General features: G+C 33.0%; 2 protein-coding genes and 2 long non-coding RNA genes across 23 annotated transcripts; 2 read left to right on the top strand and 2 right to left on the bottom strand.

Annotated features, from left to right (window-relative positions):
* The first annotated feature begins 1,384 nt into the window (after positions 1-1,384).
* Positions 1,385-4,011, top strand: LOC140827985 (uncharacterized protein At5g39865-like). 2 transcript variants are annotated; one of them, XM_073190953.1, is made up of 2 exons: positions 1,385-2,515; positions 3,683-4,011. In XM_073190953.1, the coding sequence occupies exon 1, from the start codon at positions 1,449-1,451 to the stop codon at positions 2,466-2,468; it is 1,020 nt and encodes a 339-aa protein (XP_073047054.1). In that variant the 5' UTR covers positions 1,385-1,448; the 3' UTR covers positions 2,469-2,515; positions 3,683-4,011. The 2 variants fall into 2 exon arrangements, with proteins under 2 accessions (XP_073047054.1, XP_073047053.1); XM_073190952.1 differs by having other exon boundaries at positions 3,676-4,011.
* A 1,919-nt stretch (positions 4,012-5,930) lies between these two features.
* LOC140827984 (NAC domain-containing protein 12-like) lies at positions 5,931-8,018 on the bottom strand. Its single transcript, XM_073190951.1, has 3 exons — positions 7,661-8,018; positions 7,303-7,583; positions 5,931-6,788 (listed from the first exon to the last, which is right to left on the bottom strand). The coding sequence occupies exons 1-3, from the start codon at positions 7,845-7,847 to the stop codon at positions 6,159-6,161; spliced, it is 1,098 nt and encodes a 365-aa protein (XP_073047052.1). The 5' UTR covers positions 7,848-8,018; the 3' UTR covers positions 5,931-6,158.
* Positions 8,019-16,188: 8,170 nt separating this feature from the next.
* On the bottom strand, positions 16,189-20,928 carry LOC140825243 (uncharacterized). Of its 19 annotated transcripts, XR_012116607.1 has the most exons (8): positions 20,467-20,924; positions 20,002-20,318; positions 19,263-19,343; positions 19,151-19,177; positions 17,647-17,737; positions 17,481-17,539; positions 17,175-17,230; positions 16,189-17,102 (listed from the first exon to the last, which is right to left on the bottom strand). It is a non-coding gene; the product is annotated as an uncharacterized lncRNA (long non-coding RNA). The 19 variants fall into 19 exon arrangements; XR_012116605.1 differs by having other exon boundaries at positions 16,189-16,352; positions 17,018-17,094; positions 17,175-17,737; positions 20,467-20,928; XR_012116612.1 differs by having other exon boundaries at positions 16,189-16,294; positions 17,018-17,094; positions 17,175-17,737; positions 20,467-20,928.
* On the top strand, positions 18,317-19,918 carry LOC140825244 (uncharacterized). The gene is made up of 2 exons (XR_012116618.1): positions 18,317-19,118; positions 19,720-19,918. It is a non-coding gene; the product is annotated as an uncharacterized lncRNA (long non-coding RNA).
* Positions 20,929-21,507: the final 579 nt, after the last annotated feature.

Genomic DNA, 21,507 nt, shown 5'->3' with positions numbered 1-21,507 from the left:
CACCCATATTTTGATAGAACATTAATTATACTCTAAATTTATAACACATGATTTTCTTCCATTAAAATCTTTCAAGCATCCAAATCCCAACTCCCAGAGCTGCGCAACTAATAATACTGTACGGTCATCTAAAATATAATTAATAAATGGAATTAGTGAAAACTTGTCCGATATAAAAATATATATATATATATACAGTAAATGATTTTCAACGGTACAAACAACGTACATAAATCGATATAAACTCAATATGCCTCGTTAAACATAGGTTTTGTCGTATTATCTGGTAATAACGAGACAAGCGATAGGTTTTCGATTATTCAGATAAGTCAAAGGATACGTATGCATATTTTTTTTTCTAAAACACGATTAATAATATTAACAAAGTATGATTATTGGGAATAGATATACTACTGTTACTTTTTAAATAATAAATAAAAATTTAATTTATATATAATAAGAAGAAAATGCTTACTACTTTTTATTAACAAAGTAAAATTATAACCTATAAAAAAAACAAAGTAAGATTATATATATAGTGCATGCAATTAGTGCACAATCTCGATTCAAACAGATAATAATGACGGGTTAAACTTTCTGACCTCAAATGAGGGAGAATTGATTTTGTTCCTGAAAAAAGAAAATCCTTCGACTAATAATATTTGAGTGAGTCTCGTTTGAGACCGTCTCACGAATCCTAATCTATGAGACGGGTCAACATTATCGATATTCACAATAAAAAGTAATATTCTTAGTATAAAAAGTAATACTTTTTCATGGATGACCCAAATAAAAAATATGTCTCACAAATACGACCTGTGAGACCGTCTCACAAAAGTTTTTGCTATAATATATTTTTATTTTATCAAAAATTTTATCATTACCCACGTAACGAATTTAATATTACTGTAAATAGAGATAGAAATGTGAACGAACCAAGTCCCTCACTTGTTATTCAAAGTTTAATTTTGAAGTTGCTATAAACATAAATGTGAACGAACCAAATCGCTAGCTTGTTATTCAAAGTTTAACTCAATAAAAAAACTCGTTTAACTCGAGATTCTGACCTGTTTAACGAGCCTATTACTAATTATGGACACATACGTTGCATAAAAGGTGCACTCACGAAATCATAACTGAAACTATTAGGTTTATATAAGCAGTTCAGTTCCCATTAAAACTGTAAACGATGGATTTTAGAATAGATCTCAAATTGAATGTGAACGCAGATTGCCGTAATATTTATTAAAAAAAATGGGTCGCTGTGTTTCATAAAATTTCTGCGGTATCTTTCGCTATATTCAAAAAATAAAGTTGGAATTTAAGCGCTAAAAACCTCTCCTGCTAAAGTTTGAAAATTGAATGAACTTTCGCCTTAACTAATTATTCCTCACTTCCTAGTACTCTCTCTTCATTCTGAAATTTTGTATTTTGTAAAATCCAAGAAAATGGGTTGTGTTTCATCCGCACTGCTCCATCACGACGAAGAATTCTCCCAAATCGGCGGCTCAGCCGCTTTTAGCCACCACATTGTCTCCCTCACTTCCACCACTTACGGTTTGCTAAGTCTCGACCCACCGCCGCCAGCCCATCGGCATTCTCCCACCACCACAGTCCCTCCCACCCCAAACCCTCCGCCACCGCCACCGCGCACCACACTCGGCTCCCTCTTCCCAAGTCCACTTTCAGAACCCCGTTCACTTAGATATCAGCCTCTTGAAACAATTAACTCTTGGGATCTCATGTCGGGCCTGGACTCAGACCGTATTCCCAGCTTCCGGTTCTCCCCTTCACCCTTTGTTCCTTCCAAAATCTCTGATTCTCCTCTCCCTAAGCAATCCCTTTTTTGGAAGCTTAAAGAGGAAAACATCAACCCTAATATCGGTAATCCCGTGCGAGAGTCATCTAGTTCAAAGGATTCAAATTGCGTGGGAGATTTGTTTCATCGGTTTGAAATTATTTGCCCGCCAAACGGGGAGGATAAAGCTGTTATGTATTCCACAACATTGAGAGGGGTGAGGACCACTTTCGAAAATTGCAATGCCGTAAGATCAGCGTTTGAAGGGTTAGGGATTTTGATTTGCGAAAGGGATATTTCCATGGATAGAGGTTTTAGGGATGAATTAAGGGACTTGATGAAGGGGAAAGAAAGCAGCGAACTGATACCACCCCGAATTTTTGTGAAAGGTAGATATATAGGTGGATTTGAGGAGGTGGTGAAGATGCTCGAGGAGGGCTCTTTAGGGGAATTGCTCAAGGGATTGCCTAAAGTGAGAGTGGGGCATGTGTGTGAGGGGTGTGGGGGTGTGAGGTTCTTGCCCTGTTTTTCATGTAACGGGAGTTGTAAAATTGTAGCGATGGTGAATGAACGAATGGAGATGGAAGGGTATCAAGCGAAGGGGACTGTGGTGGTGAGATGCAGTGATTGTAATGAGAATGGATTGGTGTTTTGCCCCATTTGTACTTGATCTATAATGAAAAGTTGATAACTTTGCTTCCACGACCTCTCTGTTTGGTTTGTTTTCTACTCGCTTTTCATGTTATTTCAGTTGATTTCTTAGCATACGGAGTTCTGTTTCATGTTCAATGCACTTTCTTAATTGAGTTTTAAAGATAAATAACAGAACTAGGAATTGTTACAGAATTCACATCTATGGTTTAATTGGATTCGGTGTTCTGTACTCAAAAAGATTTAATTGATCACAGTACATTATCACTTATGAAGCTTTTACTTGGAAATCTGACATATTAAACGTTGTTCTTTATTTTCTGCAATGTTATCCTATGGTCTTTGCAGATGACATGGTGTAAGATTTTATCAGCAGCAACCCTGGCTTTAGGGCTGTAGAATTTTCAAATTTATGATTTAAATAACTTCATTAGGCAGTATAATGATCTCTTGGTCCAGCTTAGTTCCTGCGTCCTGGAAAGACAAGTCTACTTTGGCAGTACAACCGTTTTCAAATTTGAGATTTGACTTGATGAAACACTTGTATAATGTTGTAAGGAATTCCCATCTGCACGATGGTTCAATCTACATGTGGGGAAAGATATTTGTTCACATAAGGATCAAGAATCATTCATGTTGGAATTGCAATAGTTACTTTGAATCTTAAGGACAGGAAAGACTGCACGCATCTCAATTAAGCCAGTTCATGATTGAATTCCAACCTGTATGCCTTTGGTTGTAAATTCACTCGCTGCATATATATCCCTTCCCTGCAAGTTGCAGAAATTGTTGTTGAAAATAAGGATGTCATGCTGATTTTCTTCAATGTAGATTTGTTAACGGCTTAACTCTCCTAGTAGAATATGAGATGCTCATGAGAGAACGGGCAAATTCTTCGGTGTTAGTCCAACTTCCAGATCTTGGGGAATTTGTGAGGTTATCAACGGATGTTTGTTGTATCAAGCTGCACACGTGAATATATCCTCAAATCCTAAAAAAGGGTACCAAGATCAAGTCCCCATACCTCCAATGTATCAAAAAAATTAAAAAAATAGGTACAGGCTCACTACGAATGCACAGAATACTCATCTGAGTGATCATGTTTTTGTTATCTACGTCAGCTAATGCATTTTCTGTAATGTGATCATGTTTTGCCCTTTGTACTTGAGCAAATTTTCTTCTCTTGCATGTTGTGTTTATATCTAATATATCCGCAATGACGGTAGTATGCAGCATAAAGGGAAACTTCAAAGCATCTGATGCATGAAAGCTTCATTGTTGGGTAGATGATTGATTATATTCTCTGATTACGGAGCTAGATTTTGGTGCTACTCATGAATCAGTTTGATACTGAGTTTCTTGTTTTAATACCAAGGGGATGAACAATGTATTTTGTGATACCCTCATTATGAACCGAATTTTATGCTATATTTAGCTAATACTCAAAATGGATGGGGGAATACCAGTCATAAAATTGTCTGCAAATTTGAAATTCGTCGTTTTCAAGAAATTGGTGAGGGGTCTGTAATATTTCAGATTTAGTGTTGCAACTCACAAGCTATATATTTGAAAGGTGCAATAATTTGCGTATTGCTGCGAAGTCCAAATCAGGCAAAATGATTCCAGCTGCTCATTTAGCATTTTCGCTCGCCAGGAGATTACTATATCTGGGTGGGTCATGACTCATGAATTGGAGGAGGAAAAACAAGAAATAATAAAATTCTAATATACAAATTTTTACGTTCCAAAAAAAAATCCATTTAAGTTTAAACAAAAAATAGTAATAGACTAGTATAAAACATATGAATATTTTTTTAAGAAGATTAGTGAAATAGTTAATTTTCACGATAAGTGTATATATTCTATATCTTGCATTATTAATTAGAACTGTCAAAACAGATCAAGTTTGTCGGATTGAAACGTATTAAGGTGGAATAAGTTAGCAATTTTTTGACCAGTCAAAATTTGGCTTCCTTCAGATAATAGTAGATTGCAGTGAGTTGCGAGTTACTTATGATCCCGTCCAGCAAATTCAATACAAAATTTGTTCAATTTATCTGATTGACTTGTTAAACTATATAAAATAGATGTATTAAGTTGATATTTATGCGTCGGTTTCGACGGTGTTGATATCAATTCAAGTGATGACAAGTCATCGGTTAAAGTTTTGAATACTTGACTTGATGAAATTGTGGTTACGAAAGTGAAGAATGGTGGGTTTGTTATTTGTAAAGGTTTGCGCTAAAATGTAGGCATCGATGGGTGAAAGATAGTGAAACGTCACAGTTTTCGAAGAAACATGGGAAATCAGTGTGATATTATGTATCGTCCTCTACAATTTGTGGACACTAATTGCCCTCAGACCCTGCCCTTTCTTGTCAAATGATTAACAAATATTTTCCTTTTTTCCTTAATGAATAGCATTTTGACTCTTTAATCTCCCACTATATACGCCTTTGTCGGTAAACCCCACTTTTATATATATATAAAAAAAAAAAAAAAATTGGTGGTGGGCATCCAAACATCATGTGATATTTTCATTATTTTTTGATTTAGTCGTATATTAATTTGGAAGTATTATTATACAGTCAGATAAAGTCCGATCCATTTATTATTTGTCTTAATTCTATTTTCTTACAAGAATTGGGTTTGGATAAAATCCAACTTCTTGCCACTCTTAGCAATATATATATTGATAGTCTAGGATTATTAATTAAATATATGTGCTTAATCTCTACCAGAACGGTGGAGGGTTTTGGTCGAACCGAACCGAATCAACATTAAAAAGTTTAATTAATGATTCCAGATTTGAAAATTATCAGTGGATAATAAATATTGTTTATACAAATATTAAAGACGTACGTACGAAGGCTTGAAACAAAAACACAAGAATCATGCATCGATCATTTCATCAAATCACTTGAAAAATCAACGAAAGGATAGGCTAAATACTTTTCTTCAGAATTCAATAAGAATCCATTTTAGTGCATCAATATGAATTAATTATACCAAATTTGACGAGACATTTATTTACACAAAAAATTTACAATATATATGAGAGACACATATATGTTCTGCATGCCCACGTTAAATTAATGTGTTTTTTATGTAACTGATAAATATAAATATTTTTGTATTAAATTATGGTGCATCGGTTTTAAAAAAAAAAACATTGTCAAATGGAACCTTTTAGGATATTTGGGACAGATGGATCTAACAACTAGAACCCACAGAAACATCAATCACTATTACATCCATATTGCTTCTGGCATCACATTATATTGTATTCGAAAAAATAAAAAATAAAAAATTAAAAAACAATCATCAACGTTATTTTATCCATGAATTTCAACGAGTAAACATTTCTTTTCTTAAATATATATATATATATATATGGAGATACATTATAGAAAATATAATGCAAACAAGTTAATCTTATTCTTTACAAATTAAAAGGTACATAATAAATTCGTAGCATGCATTTTTTTGTTTGGTTGACAATGATGCGGCAACAGAAGGGCATGTTTTATTAGGTACAATAAAGATACTATGGACCCATGCATAATATAGATATTCCGAATCAACCTTAATTTAATAATACAGTAATCTCACGTACTTACGTATGTATTAACGAATTATTAATGTCATCATTATAACAGTTTACGACCCCAAAATTCAAAACGAAAAACCACTACAATATATTTTGTAATTATACAGATAAATGGCAAAGTGGGTCTGTAGACGATGAAGACAAGGACGAAGATCGAGCGAAGCTCCAGAAATCTGCGTCGGAGCCGGAGAGATTTTCTGGTATGATATGATCCGAATGATTATGCATGTTTGGAAATTGTATTTCACCAGTGTTAATATTACTTCCGAATGAAAATGAGAAATCTTCATCGATACTCGGGTCGTCGTATGATGGAAAGTACTGCTTGGAGCCGTGGCCATCTAGCTGAGACGCCACGAGGCGGTCCAACGCCACCCAATTACTTGGTTCGTTGTCGGGTTTGATTGACAAAGATGACTCCATTTCGGTTGTATTTTCCAATCCCGGCAGGTGCACGAAACCAGAAGGATCGTGATTTTGTAAGTAGAGTGCGCCGCTGTTTGTTTCGTTCTCTTGCTTGCAGGAAGAAGATGATCTTCCCATGTACATGAGCAGGTGGTCCAGAACTACGTCGTTTTGGGGGTGGTTTCGGGTTAAGACCGAGGTCGAAGACGCCATCATGTGCGGCGCAGGGCTTTCCAGTGCCTTGTGGTAGTTTTTCTTCTTGAAAACCCGACAGACCACCCAGCCTTCTTCTGGCCCCGCATCTCCGGTTAAGTTATTTGAAGCCTGCCATTTGTTTAATTTAAGAATATAATATAATCAATTGTGCACATACATATATATAATGTTAATTATTATGTAATAAGGTATTGAAGTACCGTAAATTTCTGTTGAAACTGAGTGAGATTCCAATGGGTTCAATTTTGGGTATTTACTTTGAACCCATTGGAATCATTGACACAAAAGCTGGAAATGATAGGAGAAAAATATGAAAGTCGCACTTAGTCCCGATTAAAGTATATTTCAAATGATTTGTTAATTAGTAAATTTTTGGCATCAACTTTTCGATACAAGCATACCCTCAAATAAATTTAAGTACATAGCTATAGATTTACGTTGTAAAGTATTATGTGTATTCTTAATTCTGATAAAGTTCAAATATTTTTAGACAAGAGAGACACTCAGAGATATGTGCAATTAAAGGTAAAACAAACTTGAGGGGATCCATAAGATGTAAAAACATGTCGAGTAATATTTAATTACCAAAAAAAAATGGGTGAAAAAAAATCTTGTAGCTTACATTAGCAATGGAGTCATGAGTGTTGACATGATCATCCAACCTGTATTCATGCATGATCCAGTCCGATTTCTGGCCATGCGGAGCCCTTCCTCTGTAGAAAACCAAAGTCTTTCGCATCCCAATCCTCCGGAAATTGCTGTGTATCACCTTGTCACGCCCAGTAGCCTTCCAAAAACCCGCAGCAGTGGCCCGATTAGTTCGAGTCCCGGTAGGATATTTCTTGTCTTTGTGACTAAAGAAATACCAGTCATTTTGAGGGGTTGATCCTATTCTGCATTTCTCTGCAATAAATAAATAAACATCGACATAAATTTATGGGAAAATATAAAACTAATCATAGTTTTTAAATTCGATATACCTTGAATATCCCAGGGCTCAAGTTTGTTAAGGTCGACATCCCGAATGACATCAAGATCGATTTTCTCGTAGGCCACTTTCTTTCTGAGGTAATAGTGCAGAAGTTCTTCCTCGGTCGGATGAAAACGGAATCCAGGAGGCACCCGGGACTGGTCATTTACGGATAAACTCATGTCCTGATCCGACATTGTAATAGTATTCTATTTTTATATGTTTTTCAAAGTATATACTCGCTCTTTAACTAGCTCCTGCAGATCAGCTTAAATATGCAGGAGTGTACATTCTAAATCAAGGCAAGAAGATAGAAAAGATGAGGGCTCCTTTATTTGCGTGTAAGTAGTGTGTGGAATTAGGGGAAGATAAAAGAAAGAGTTGCTGTGGGGAAAGGGTTTGGAGGAGATGATGATTTATATAAAGTAGTAGGGCTAAGTTATTTGCATGGGAATTTAGGTTTTTGGTATGATGGAGTTAGAGTGGGGCCTTAGCTTCTTCAACAATACCAACCACATAAATCCAAAGGATATACCATATAGGGAGATCGAACTAGCAAGAAGGAAATCTCTTCAAAATAATTTATTTATTTTTTATAAAAGAAGCCCTCGTTCTAAATCATGGGAATATATATTTTTAATGTACGTTCCATTATTAGATTTGTTTTATATGCAGGATAAATATGAATCATTAAATAGGATAATGTCCTTAATTGTTTGTATCTTGTGCTATAACGAATGGATATTTCCGAACTCAAATGGGGAATGAGTGTAAGCCACTTTGGATCATCGGCGACGAAGAAGAAAACATGCTAAGATATTTATTTCTATTTTGTTAATGTAATGCATCTCTAAATTAAAAGAATTTATATTATTAATTTTGAGTAGGTATCTTATGAGACGGTCTTACGAATCTTTATCTGTGAGACGAGTCAACTCTATTGATATTCATAATAAAAAGTAATAATTTTAAAATATTTTATATATATATATATATATATATATATATATATATATATATATATATATATATATAACATAATGATGGATCCGACTAAAGAGTGGAAGAAGGGCCCACGATAGGTAGCATAAAGTGGGGAACGGGACCTACGTTGGGCGTTAGAGGTCTCAATTGTCTAAACTAAGTCCATCCCAAACCGTGACATTCGACCTTAAAATCTCAAAGAAAAGCTCCCTCCAAACAACCATTATTTTCACGCCCATCACGTAAATCATATTCTTTTCTCTCTCTCTCACATGGCCGACCGAATGATACGATGTCAATCTATCGTGTCTATTTTTGTGTTCTTCATCAAGTTCAATAGATAGATTAGTTCATTAGTCAACACTGTAAGTAGACAATATATCAAAACTATATATATGTATTTATATGATAGAAATTTTGTAATGTCACATTAGCATTTATCATTAAGAAAAATGTTTGGTGACTAAAACCTCTGACAAATTAGAAGACATGTCAGCTTAAATGACGAATTTGACTATTTTCCGAGATTGAACGAGTCCCTAGTTTCTCACATATAGCTTCTTCTTACAGTAATACCATTATATTATTATATATAATGCAGCTGATCATTGTGTATGCATGTGTGAATAGAGTCGTGGTGACGTCATGTGGACAAATAATTGAATCATGAAAACTATGTATTATTTATAACTAACTACAATATGGGTTCTCTAGCGTTTGCATTTCTAAATTAATGTATGGATGCCAGCTAGCTACCCGATTAGCATCCAGACGACAATGTTGAAAAGAGACGAGTGATGTCTTCTACTAGCTAGCAAGAAAACCAAGGAAAAAATGAAGGCTGGAGAATAGCTTGAATTGCAGTAAGAACGTCAGCTTCAAGGACCACTTTCCTCCATCCGAGTTTGATAGCCTGCAAGAGTCCTTCCTTCACTGCCAACATTTCAGCAATGTGAGGTGAAAATCTACCTGAACAAAACTTTCCTTATTTTTTCGAAAAGATAGATATATGTCGAGAAATATGGTGAAAGGAAGGACGGATATATTTTTCCCTTTGTTTTATACATTTCTTTCTCAAAAAATTCTCATTGTTATGAACTGATTTCTTTCACTAAGGAAAGTATTAGTACCAACCTTGCACGTACGTACTTACCATTAGAAGTGTTTATCGGTCGGTTCGGTTTTATTTTCGGTTTTTTATTTCGGTTTTTTCGGTTTTCGGTTTTATAAATATATAATCCGATATCTGAACTATTTTTCTCCGGTTTGGTTCGGTTTTCTACCAAAACGGTTCGGTTATTTCGGTCGGTTAATTCGGTTTTGGTATAATTATTTAAATTAATAATATAAATATATTGTAAAATATAATATGTTAACTTTTTCCATATTTTCTTAGTAAAATATTTAAATATAAAGTCTAAATTCATTTAAAAAATAACAATCAACTAAAAATTATTCAAAATGGTTTTTCATTCACTAAATATCATATCAAAATATATAGTTGGGTGCAATAATTGTACCTGCTTGGTAGAGCGATCGAACCGTGGTGCTTGAGCTGTTGTGCGGTTTAAAATATTTAAGTTGCACTATTACTACTAGCTATAGCTTTTGGTAAAGCGGCAAGCCCTCGGTCCTACATATAATATAAATAAAAATATAAAAAATTTACTAATTTAATTAAATTTCGGTTTTTTCGGTTTTGACATATATAAGCCGAAACCAAACCAAATAAACTTCGGTTTTAATATTTATATCCGAATTACAAAATTCGGTATTCGGTTCGGTATTCGGTTTTTTTGGTTTAGATTTTTGGTTTTTTCGGTTTTATCCGAAGTTTGAACACCCCTACTTACCATAAGAGAATAAAATCTTGGTAATGAAGCTTTTATTATTTTTTTTTAAAAAAAAAGATTTATTGTGTCAATGATTCTAAAATTTCTCGAATTCATTTAATTTAATTTCTTTTATTCAAATTCGGTTTTTTTGGTTTAGATTTTTGGTTTTTTCGGTTTTATCCGAAGTTTGAACACCCCTACTTACCATAAGAGAATAAAATCTTGGTAATGAAGCTTTTATTATTTTTTTTTTAAAAAAAAAGATTTATTGTGTCAATGATTCTAAAATTTCTCGAATTCATTTAATTTAATTTCTTTTATTCAAATTAGTTAAAATTAAGTAGAATATCGAAAATTTCAGTAGTTAACAGTCTAATATGATACAAATAACGTTCAAATTATTAAAGATATTCTCTTCCTCGCAACTAGCACTTCGTGTAAGGTTAATTAGTGTGTTTACATATATATATAATGCGTTCAAATCCATAATATGTGTATATACATATATATATATATATATATATATATATATATATATATATATATATATATATATATATATATACGTACGTTATTTGTACGGTATCTATTTTACGAATGGTAAAAATACATATAAATGTTTGTGCTCTAGTTTGATCCTACGTATCAATAATAAATGGCTTTATATTGCTAATATTTGGTTTTGCGCATGTTTTGCATGCATACTTGTACTATGAGATATAGCTTCTTATTATTATTATTATTATTATTATTATTATTATTATTCAAAACACCCTTAATTCACCAGACCCACTTGTACGACAAGATCATTGCATATTCTAATATCATGGGACGACATTATGGCATATTGACAACAATTGTATTATCGATAGTATCAGTTGTTATGGCAAAAAAAAAAAAAGGTCAAAAATTGGCATTTTTTAGGAAAAAAAATAATTATAAATGCTGTATATATAGGTGAAATGGAATTATTACATGTTTATTGGGACACCAAATATAGATTTTTTAGAATAACCTCACTTACTTAAAATATTCGTGTTTTTTTCATTCAAAAGTTTGATCTTCGTGTTTCATCTATAGATTTTTTGTTAATAATTAATACGGAATTAAAATTTTCATATGCATATGTGGATTAAAATTTGATTGGAAGATTGAACAAAATAAGATACAATTGCAAAACTTAATAATTTGGGTACAATGATGGACTGTAAAACCTACAGAAACTATAAATTTATAATCAGTATTTTTCATTTGATTTTTAAAATACGAGAGCATTTAATGCATGCCTTTATTAAGATGTTTTTTCAAGTATTATGCAAAGATATATAAATATTTTAAAAGTAAATAATTTGCAACAATATAAATTACATGTGTATTTTAAATATATCTGAATTCTGATTATTATGCATGTGTTTTTTTTATGATTATAGGATTTAAAATACTTTTCTTTGTATTAAAAATATCTTAATTTGGCCACAACCTTTGGGGAACGGATCCCTTGCTGTGAGGGTGCTGTGGATTAAAACGGTACCGTTTTATTATGATAGGGAAAAGATAAAAATTACTTTGTTGTATTTTTTGTCAATAACTTTGAAATCGAGATTGAAACAAGCCAAAAATCTTATTGATGACCCTATATTTTGATGGATTATAGTTCAAATATTGACTTTGTAACTAAGATTGGTGTGAAATTTTATAGCCTAGATGATGCTTGAAAATTTTAGATTGAATATACTGGAACTGGATTCGAGGTAAATATATCGAGTTGAATATGGTAAGAGATTTCTTGTGACTATGTTTTGATTGCAAATAATAATTTCTTTAATTATTGGCGATTTTAGTTTTTTTTTCATTCAGATATGATGTGACAATGTACACATAAAATCAAATAAGCATCACATCGATAAAAAATAAATTATATCGTGATAAAATAGAAAATTAAAATCGTAAAATGTCAAATACAAGAGATCAAAAATTACAATTTTACCAAATACATGAATGAGGCTGTTTATCGTATATATTGCGGTCATTTTCGCAAACAAGTCTGACTTATCAATCAACTTGACAAAAATGTTTTATCATAGTTACCGTTGTGTCGTTTTCCTTTTGACTTTATGTTTAGCTTGCAAATTATACCAATTCCCACCATTAACGATACGTTGTACGTGTAAATTCATTATTTGGGTCTTTTGTGAAACAGCCTCATGAATTTTTATCTGTGAGATGGGTTAACTATACCGATATTCATAATAAAAAGTAATATTCTTAGCATAAAAAATATTATTTTTAATGAATGACCCAAATAAGAGATCTGTCTCACAAAATACAATCTGTGAGACCGTCTCACACAAGTTTTTACTTATTAAACAAAGATAATATATTGTTTTTACAACACTCTTAACTCTTTTTTTTTTAAAAAAAATCACCTATGGGGATTAAAATGCACGTTTTATACGAAAATTCCGAGTCTCGTTTGGTAGTTAACGTATGTGGGAAAGACGGTACCAATCGATTGATATATAGATTCGGTTTTCATCATCTTTATGCATTGTAGCATATCCTACTGGCGTAGCATAATTGACTTGGCAAAAACTTGTGTGAGACGGTCTCACGGGTCATATTCGTGAGACAGATCTCTTATTTGGGTCATCCATTAAAAAGTATTATTTTTTTATGCTAAGAGTATTACTTTTTATTGTGAATATAGGGTAGGGTTGACCCGTCTCACAGATTATAATCTGTGAGACGTCTCACATGAGACCTACTCAAGTGACTTTTTGTGGGTAATTAATTTTGGACATTTAGTTAATTTTTATGAAAAATAAAATCATGTGATTATTTTGTTACGGTTAGTGATTATTGTTCGGATAATGTTTGCATTTTTTAAATTTTAAAACATTAATGAGGTACGATAGTTATGGATAAATGACGAATTTGCAAAGATAGAATTTTATGATATATTTTTATTAAATTATATGAGAAAAGTATTGCTTTTTGAAGTTGATAAAGATATCGTTTGTTTCGTGGTATGAGACAAATAAAATGGAGATAACTAATATCTTTTAGGTAAAAACTTGTGTGAGACGGTCTCACGGGTCGTAATTGTGAGACGGATATCTTATTTGGGTCACCCATGAAAAAATATTACTTTTTATGCTGAGAGTATTACTTTTTATTGTGAATATGGGTAGGGTTGACCCGTCTCACAGATTATAATCCGTGAGACGGTCTCACATGAGACTCACTCTATTTTTTAATAATAAAATATATAAAAATCATAATTAATACATTGTTTGATTTGATTGATTAATTTGATTAAATTTGAGATAATGTGATATTATCGTTTTGTTTTTTTTAAATATTAATAAAATAATTCTGACAATATTCATTTTCAGAATGACTCTCCCCTAAACCATAATTAGATTTGATTGACAAGATTCAATTTCTCTAAGGCCGCCAATGAACTAATTAATTAATCAATAGCCGTCTTCACAAAAGTCTTATTAATATATAATGAATTAGCAACATATATTCTCGTTCCTATCAAATCCCAAGTCACTCACAGCACTACTAACTAACATATATGTTAAAACATACAGCAAACAATTGTGCTAATTAAACGGAAGTAGTTCATGCATTATACATCAGAGCTAAGAAAATTTAATTTTCGACCTCATAACTTGCAAATTTTCTATTTTCGATCATGTTATTAGTCAATTCTCAATAAATTAACCTGATTTTTTCTAAAAAAAATTAATATTTTCCAACAAAATGCTCATATGACTTCGGAGAATATTTGCGTGTCACCAGACATTGATGACATGTCAGATTCCATATAAGCACTATGGTGAAAAAGACCGAAATTGAAAAAAAAAAACTACATTATATTATTGACTGATAATATATATTATCAAAAAAAAAAAATGTGCAAGTTACTATTAGGAGCAAGCAAGTCAAGAGAACTGATCATGAATGAATGCAAGAACAATTATTATCCATGAGTGCTCCCTTTTATCACTAACACAAAAAATAAATATACAGATACCGTTATTACATGATTACCATCTCCCTCGATCGTCTTATCATCATCATAATCACCATTTTATCTTTCTCTCTTGATTTCTAACCCTAATCATGATTTTAGCCAACAATTGACCAAGCAACCACTTCACTTTTACTTACCAGCACTCCCCTCCCTCCCCCTCCTCCTCCCTCAATTATTTCCTGTCGGCCGTAGTTGAATTTGTATACACACACACGAGCATACACACATATTTTACGTACATATCAATGTGTATTATATATGTGTTCTATCTTTATATGCAGACGTGAATTAAACATGATATTTAGTTTATAAATTATCTAACAATATTAATATTGGGATAAATATATATGATTACTCAGTTAATCATGTTTCGTGATCTACTGTGTTCATAATAATACCAGACTATTAATTCGTTGCACTTAATAATTATATCTGGATTAATGATCTGTAAATCTACTCGTGACGTGTAAAAAAAAATTACTCCATTAGGAAATATGGCAGAAAAGCTGACGTGGGATGACGGCAGAATTTGTCATTCAATATTCTTGAAGAGGCAAGTGCATATATTATATTTATTATTATTATTATTATTATTATTATGGATCGGAAAAATAATTTGTTGTGATGTTGTAGTTTGCATGAAAAGCAATCTCAGTATTGCTGTCACTGTTCATTAAATTCAATCAAACCTTTGATTGAACTCGAGAATTAAGCGCTAAATTTAACAGTATGTTCACTGATTTTCAAGTCCCCGACCGAGCTTCTTCTCAAATCTTGCATCTGTTTTACACATCATGAGGAGAGTTAATCATACTGGTTTCAAGAATATTTAGTTATGAAATATCAATGTCTTTTTACCTTATATTTTTATAATTATATCGAGTTTTTAGCTTTTTAATTATATCATCTAATTTAATTTCCTCAATTTGAAAAAAAAAAGGTGTTAAGAAAATAGAGAATAACACGTGATGTAAAATTTATAATCACAAGTAGGGGCGGAGCTACATGCTCATGTACCCAGGTGGCCCGATTATTTTTTTTAAAAAAATATATGTAAATTTTGTATAATTTTAGAATAATATGATATTATCCCGAGTATATCAATTTAAAATATTCTAGAGTTTAAAATTCTAACTCGGGCAAAACCATATTTCTGACTCCGCTATTATCAAAGTAGTACGTAATGTTTTAGCGAGCTTTAAACTTTTTGACAAACGAGAATAAGATATTGATATCTTCATTAGTAGAAGTGATTTAACCCAACTATGTTGATCTTTATGTCGCCGAATATATGAGGAAAGATGCCTTGAGGATGGATCTTGTCTCTCAATTATTGAAATGTCAAACAGATTTTTTTTGACATTTATCTGTTGGAAAAAGACGAAAGTGTGTGTGTGTTTTTTTAGTTTAATTATGGAAAGGTTCAAGACCCGGATATCGCGCATTTCACATACAAATAGCCTCACATGGAGGTAATTATTCGCCTGTAATCATCATGTAACAATGACAACAAAAAACATATAAATGTAAAATGCCCGGAATATGAATAAATGATATAACAATGTAGTCGTTTGAATACCTGCATGTCACCACAGCCCACAAGCTTACCAGTATACAAGATGCTAGAACAAAAATTTCAGAAACCTTCCCTCACATCCCATGGCTGTGTTCCAGCCAGGTAGGTCCCATGGCACCTTCTCGTAGCCATTGCACCTCTACCATTGGTGTGTTAAAAGTCACTCTTTGTGACGCAATTATAAAGGGATACGTTCCACAAGCACTGCAATTAGTCTATACATTATAACACAACGAAACAAGTTTGTGGTAGACGTTCTTAGCTGCGGGTGAAAAACCAAAAACATATGTTTCGGTTACAACAGGTATGGGTAAGAATATAACCATGATTTTAGTTGATGCACAAGCTCAATGAACGAGATAAAGTATGTAGTATGTTCGGGATTGAAACATGGTGCGACAATTGAAATGAAAACTACGTGCATGAGTCGCAAGATCAGTCGCACATTTCAAGGAATAGATCAAATAAGGTATCAAACCTTCTGACATTAGATCACACCTTTACCGACTATATATAGTATAAATCAAGTGGTATGCTCTCAATTGTGTGTTTGGATCAATGATTACACATGAGTTTCTTCGCTTGAGCAATGTCGAATGAGTAATAATCAAATTCAAAAATTTAACAAATAACCATTGTTGCCCTAATAAAGTTTTCTATAAATTATTATCATAAGATATAGGGATGTATCAAAGTAAAGAATTTATGTTATTATACAGATTTGGAATCATTAACAGGGGAGTAAGAAATCAAGTAATTCATTAAATTTTAAAACTTATACAATGCTTTCATTATTATTTGTTTTATGAATTATTTGATAAAAAAATTAGAATGAATTAAAAGGTTATTATTTTATAGCAATGTTATTACAATAAATTAAGAAAAATTCATTTTATTGGGTGATGATATATGAAGTAAATTGCTTACAATTTTTATAACAGATCGATCAAGGATTTTGCCCTCGTGAAAATAAAAACTCCACCAAAGGTAGCAAAGCCCGCTAACTGATCGCCTTCATAAATATACATCCGTATTAAACAACACTCCAACTTAATTATGATCATTGTTTTCAAGAAATGTCTACCTCTGTGAATTTCTCACAGGAAATTGAGCTTTGATTGATCTAATGAACCACAAGATCTGCAAAAGCAGTTACATTTCTTTTAGAGTACATGATAAGCTTCAAAAATCAAGTTGGAAGTTGTCCATGTTCATCAACTTGAATCTTAAAAACTTGTTTCCTCACAATGATAACGTCAAGACAGTAATACAGCATGCAGTATCAAAGCTAACGTGTATGTATTCAGTGATCTTAACACCAAAAGTGATTGACAAGATACAAGTACTGCTTCTGAAGAATTGAGTAAGTGTTCAAATTTCAACTTCATACATTGCATTATTTAGGAGGATGAGGCACCAAGTTTCCACTGGATCAAGAATTCTACCTTCCTTTCTTTACTTGTTACAATGCATTTGTTCAGTAGGAGGAAGCAAGTGTCAGACAATTGATATAGAAATACATGTACGAAACGACAGATATAAACTGTAAAGATCACCATTTACCTGTAAATTAAAAAACCGTGGGAGAATTTATGGAGCATTTAAAGCTTGCAACTCTTCACTGATATTTACATTCTGAATTGGTATCTGTCCAAAACTATAACCAAGGTCATAAAGTGTATCTGTGTTTTTATATGTGAAAAATAATATAAAGTTAGACTGTTTATGAGATAGAAAAACAAGGAAATGAATGTAAACTAGTTTCCAATTCTGCAAAACACATGAAGTAAGCCTGTTTGATAAAATAAATTTTGCTGTGATCATCTTGTACACCACCCCAGTCCCCAGTCCAATTGGCCTGATGAAAGAAAAGGTGATTTGATATTGAAGTCAAATTTCAAGATATTTTATTTTATTTTCTAGTATAACTTTACCCACGCATGCACTAGATGTTACTCAAAGTTGGCTCCTAAATCCTTCACCAATGTTGTAAATGACGGGAGGCGGTGGTGAGCTGGCCAGCGACTGCCCGCCACCGGCTAGGCGGTTGAATTATTTTTAGCAACTTTTTATAGGTATTATATATAATCATGCAATGTAATTACAAATAATCATAATTTTTAATGTAACATATATAATTAAATAATGTTTATGCAAAAAAAAGGCTTCATACAATATAATACAATCTAGACAAAATGCAAATAAATATGTAAATTCAAACTAACAAGATAACTTAGGTGGAGGCTAACGGCGGCGGTTTGAGGCTGATGGTGGAGAACACTTGAAACCAAAAGTAAATAAAAAAGAATACAAAAGAAAGTGAGATGTTTTTATTATATCTAGAGTTTTTTAAATTGATTGACTTTGACTGATTTTTAAACTTATTAGACTTTGACATATAACTAGGATTTTAAAATCATTGACCACCTCGGCCACCTTCGCCGCGTGCTTAGCCGCCTCACCCGTCGGATAGCCTCGGACAGTTTATAGAGATTGCCTTAGACAGAGGTGGGGGCGGTAGAGGGTTGCCTACCACCTAGACGGCCGCTTCGACTTCCATTTAGAACAATGTCCTTACCCAATCGCTAGGCCATGAATATTGAGGAAGACGGCAAACAATTAGTTCTCAAAAAAGATTTACTACAAGGAAAACAAAGAGGGAAGGAAACCATCTGAACTGTTCGAAATGATGTACCAAAGACAATGAAGAGAAGGGAACAACCAAGTTCAGATGTCCAGCTCTTTGGATCACATTCCTCACTGCTCAGTGCTCACCCAAAAGCTACTTTAACCTTAATTAAAGCTCTTCTTATTTGCAGGATTCATTTCCACACACTAAAGAATTCTATCTTAGCCAATGCACGATCTGGGCAGCAATATGAACTCCTAAAGAAATTTACCTTATCTTAGCACTAAAACAAGAAGAACAATTATTTTTCATGCTTTTGGAGCATAGCTATATGAACTTAGATATAGATGTTACAATAAATATTTAACAGAACACGAGAAAGGTATAACAAAATGACAAGTAATGAGATTTCAAGTTTTTCAGAGGCATACCTCTTCAGACTCTGAGGTAGTTGTTACCTGCAGAAATAACTGAAAAATTTACAGGCACGAGCAAGGTTGAATCAAACGCAAAGTACTTATACTTCATGTTTCAGAGACCAACCTCTTCAAAGTCGAGGTAGATGTTACGTGAAGAAATAACTGAAAATTTTGCAGACACAACCAAGGTTGCACCTTCTTGTTCCTGCAACAGCAAGAAAATTGCATTTTCCTAAGTACAGAGTTTTATAAATGTGGGTTTTACAGAAAATACTATGAGAAAAAATGTTTTTTTTTTGAATAAGAGGAGAAAATAATTTCATTCTACTAATAATAAACAAAATATATTGCGTTCCGATATGGAATTTGGATCCCCAACCAGAAAACTTTTTGCACTCACTAGACTTTGTGTTGAAAACTGAAGCAAATACCGCTATACTACTCATAGCTAGTTATTCCAGTAACTAAGAACGCACAAGGTAAAGCAAACTTCTTGGTAATTAACATCTAGTTGAAAATCAAAATTAGTTATAAAATTTTTCTTTAGGTATTTGAAATGTGGTAAAGAGGTGGTAGTAGAGTTTAATAGACTTTCTGACTTGAACACCCAGAAAAAGTGAAGCAAGAAACTCCCCATTATCCTTCTATGTGCAGAAAATGATCAAAAATATTGTAGCTTCATCGTCCCACGGATTCTCATCAAACATCACATGTACAAGAATAACAAAATTTTTGGAGAAATCGACTTGTTATGCTTGCATAAAATGTTCATAGAAGCAGTTAGTTCCGAACAATTTAATACAACTTCGTTATCCACATTTTACACTTCCTTGCAATCCAAGAAGAAATATGGAACCAAGTACCTCCAGCGATCTGGGGATGCTCCACTTGACAACATTGCGGATTCATCACCGCATTCAAACTTTTGAAAATTTGGTCAACATGTGCTCAAGATAACAGATATTCACATTGCAACAACTGTAACTGAGTGGAACCGAAGTACTGTCGACAGGAAAAATTTATACAAATCCCTTCTGCCTCAAAGAAAGGAAGAGTTGCAGCAGACTGTAGGAGAATGAGGACATCGGGGGCCGATGTATACTGCAAGCGCCACGTTCCATCCAAAATGCGGAGGTCAATTGGTTTCCTAGCATCCAAACTTTCAACATCTATTATCTATCTGGCCAAACACAACACAATACATCCATTTTTTACACAAATTTCAGTACCAATCAATAAAATAAGTAAACTGGAGTTTTAACTTAGTGTGGAGGGAACAAAACATGCTAATACAACCCCGGGGGGGGGGGGGGGGGGTGGAAACAAACCAGAGTTTCTTCGATGGAAGAGCGTTGATTGGTCGTAGCGATTAGGCCGCGTTTGGTGTCGGTGACAGCTCTGAGCAGCTCAAATTTTCTATCTTCCAATCGAATCGCCGACTTCAGAATGAAGAGCCAGCCATCATCACAGCAAAAAAAAAAAAGTGGGAACGGGATAACGAAGCCGGGCAAACATAAGATTACCTAGATACCCAAGGCGAGGCACGGTAAAGATTGTAATCGAGTTTAACGCGGAAGATGAAAAGCAAGATAAAGTTTACTTGGGCAAGAAACGTGCAGTGGCGGAGGAAATGGAGTAGTTGAGTGGCAACGGCGGCCAACAAAATAGTCCATCCATTCACTCCAATCTCTTTGCTGCAGCCGACAATAGCGGTGGGAGAAAATGACGACAAAATCGATTTAGTTCAAATATTAACATTAAATTAACATTAAACATACCGAACAGAATCGTATCCAAATTAAACAACTTTTTGGGAGAATAGTCCAATCGTTTCTAATACAACAGTGATAAAATTTAGTTTTAAAATACTATATTAAAAAAGTTTTTACGATAGGTTTGAACTCGTTTTACAAACTTGAGTTTTTATTAACAATGTGAGTAATCGTTGTTATTTTTTGATATGTATTGAATAAAATTTCGGACTAATACAACAATTTGTAAATTACGTTAATAAATCATATTGGCCAAAAGATGTGTGAAAAAAGCATCCAATAACATGTAAGTTGGTCAATCTCCATCAGTTTTGACACAATCTATAAATAAAATTTTTGAAAAATTCTATTGACAACGAGACCGGATATAACCCAGTTTGAATTAATCTGAACCAGACTAAAGCTCTGAAGTTTATCGAATTGACAAATATTAAACCATACAATATATAATATTTGAACACCGTCATGATATAATTTTTGATTCAACTAAAATACTTTCAAATTTCAATTTAAAAAAAAATATTACTGAATTTAACCAAATCGATGTTTTTCTTTGATAAATAACACAATATCAACTTCTTCAAAAGTCAAAACACA

The sequence above is a fragment of the Primulina eburnea genome, chromosome 3 (genome assembly GCF_022965805.1).
Source record: "Primulina eburnea isolate SZY01 chromosome 3, ASM2296580v1, whole genome shotgun sequence".
Taxonomy (NCBI): domain Eukaryota; kingdom Viridiplantae; phylum Streptophyta; class Magnoliopsida; order Lamiales; family Gesneriaceae; genus Primulina; species Primulina eburnea.
The sequence above is the reverse complement of the archived record's forward strand: the minus strand, read 5'-3'. Positions and strand labels throughout refer to the sequence as shown.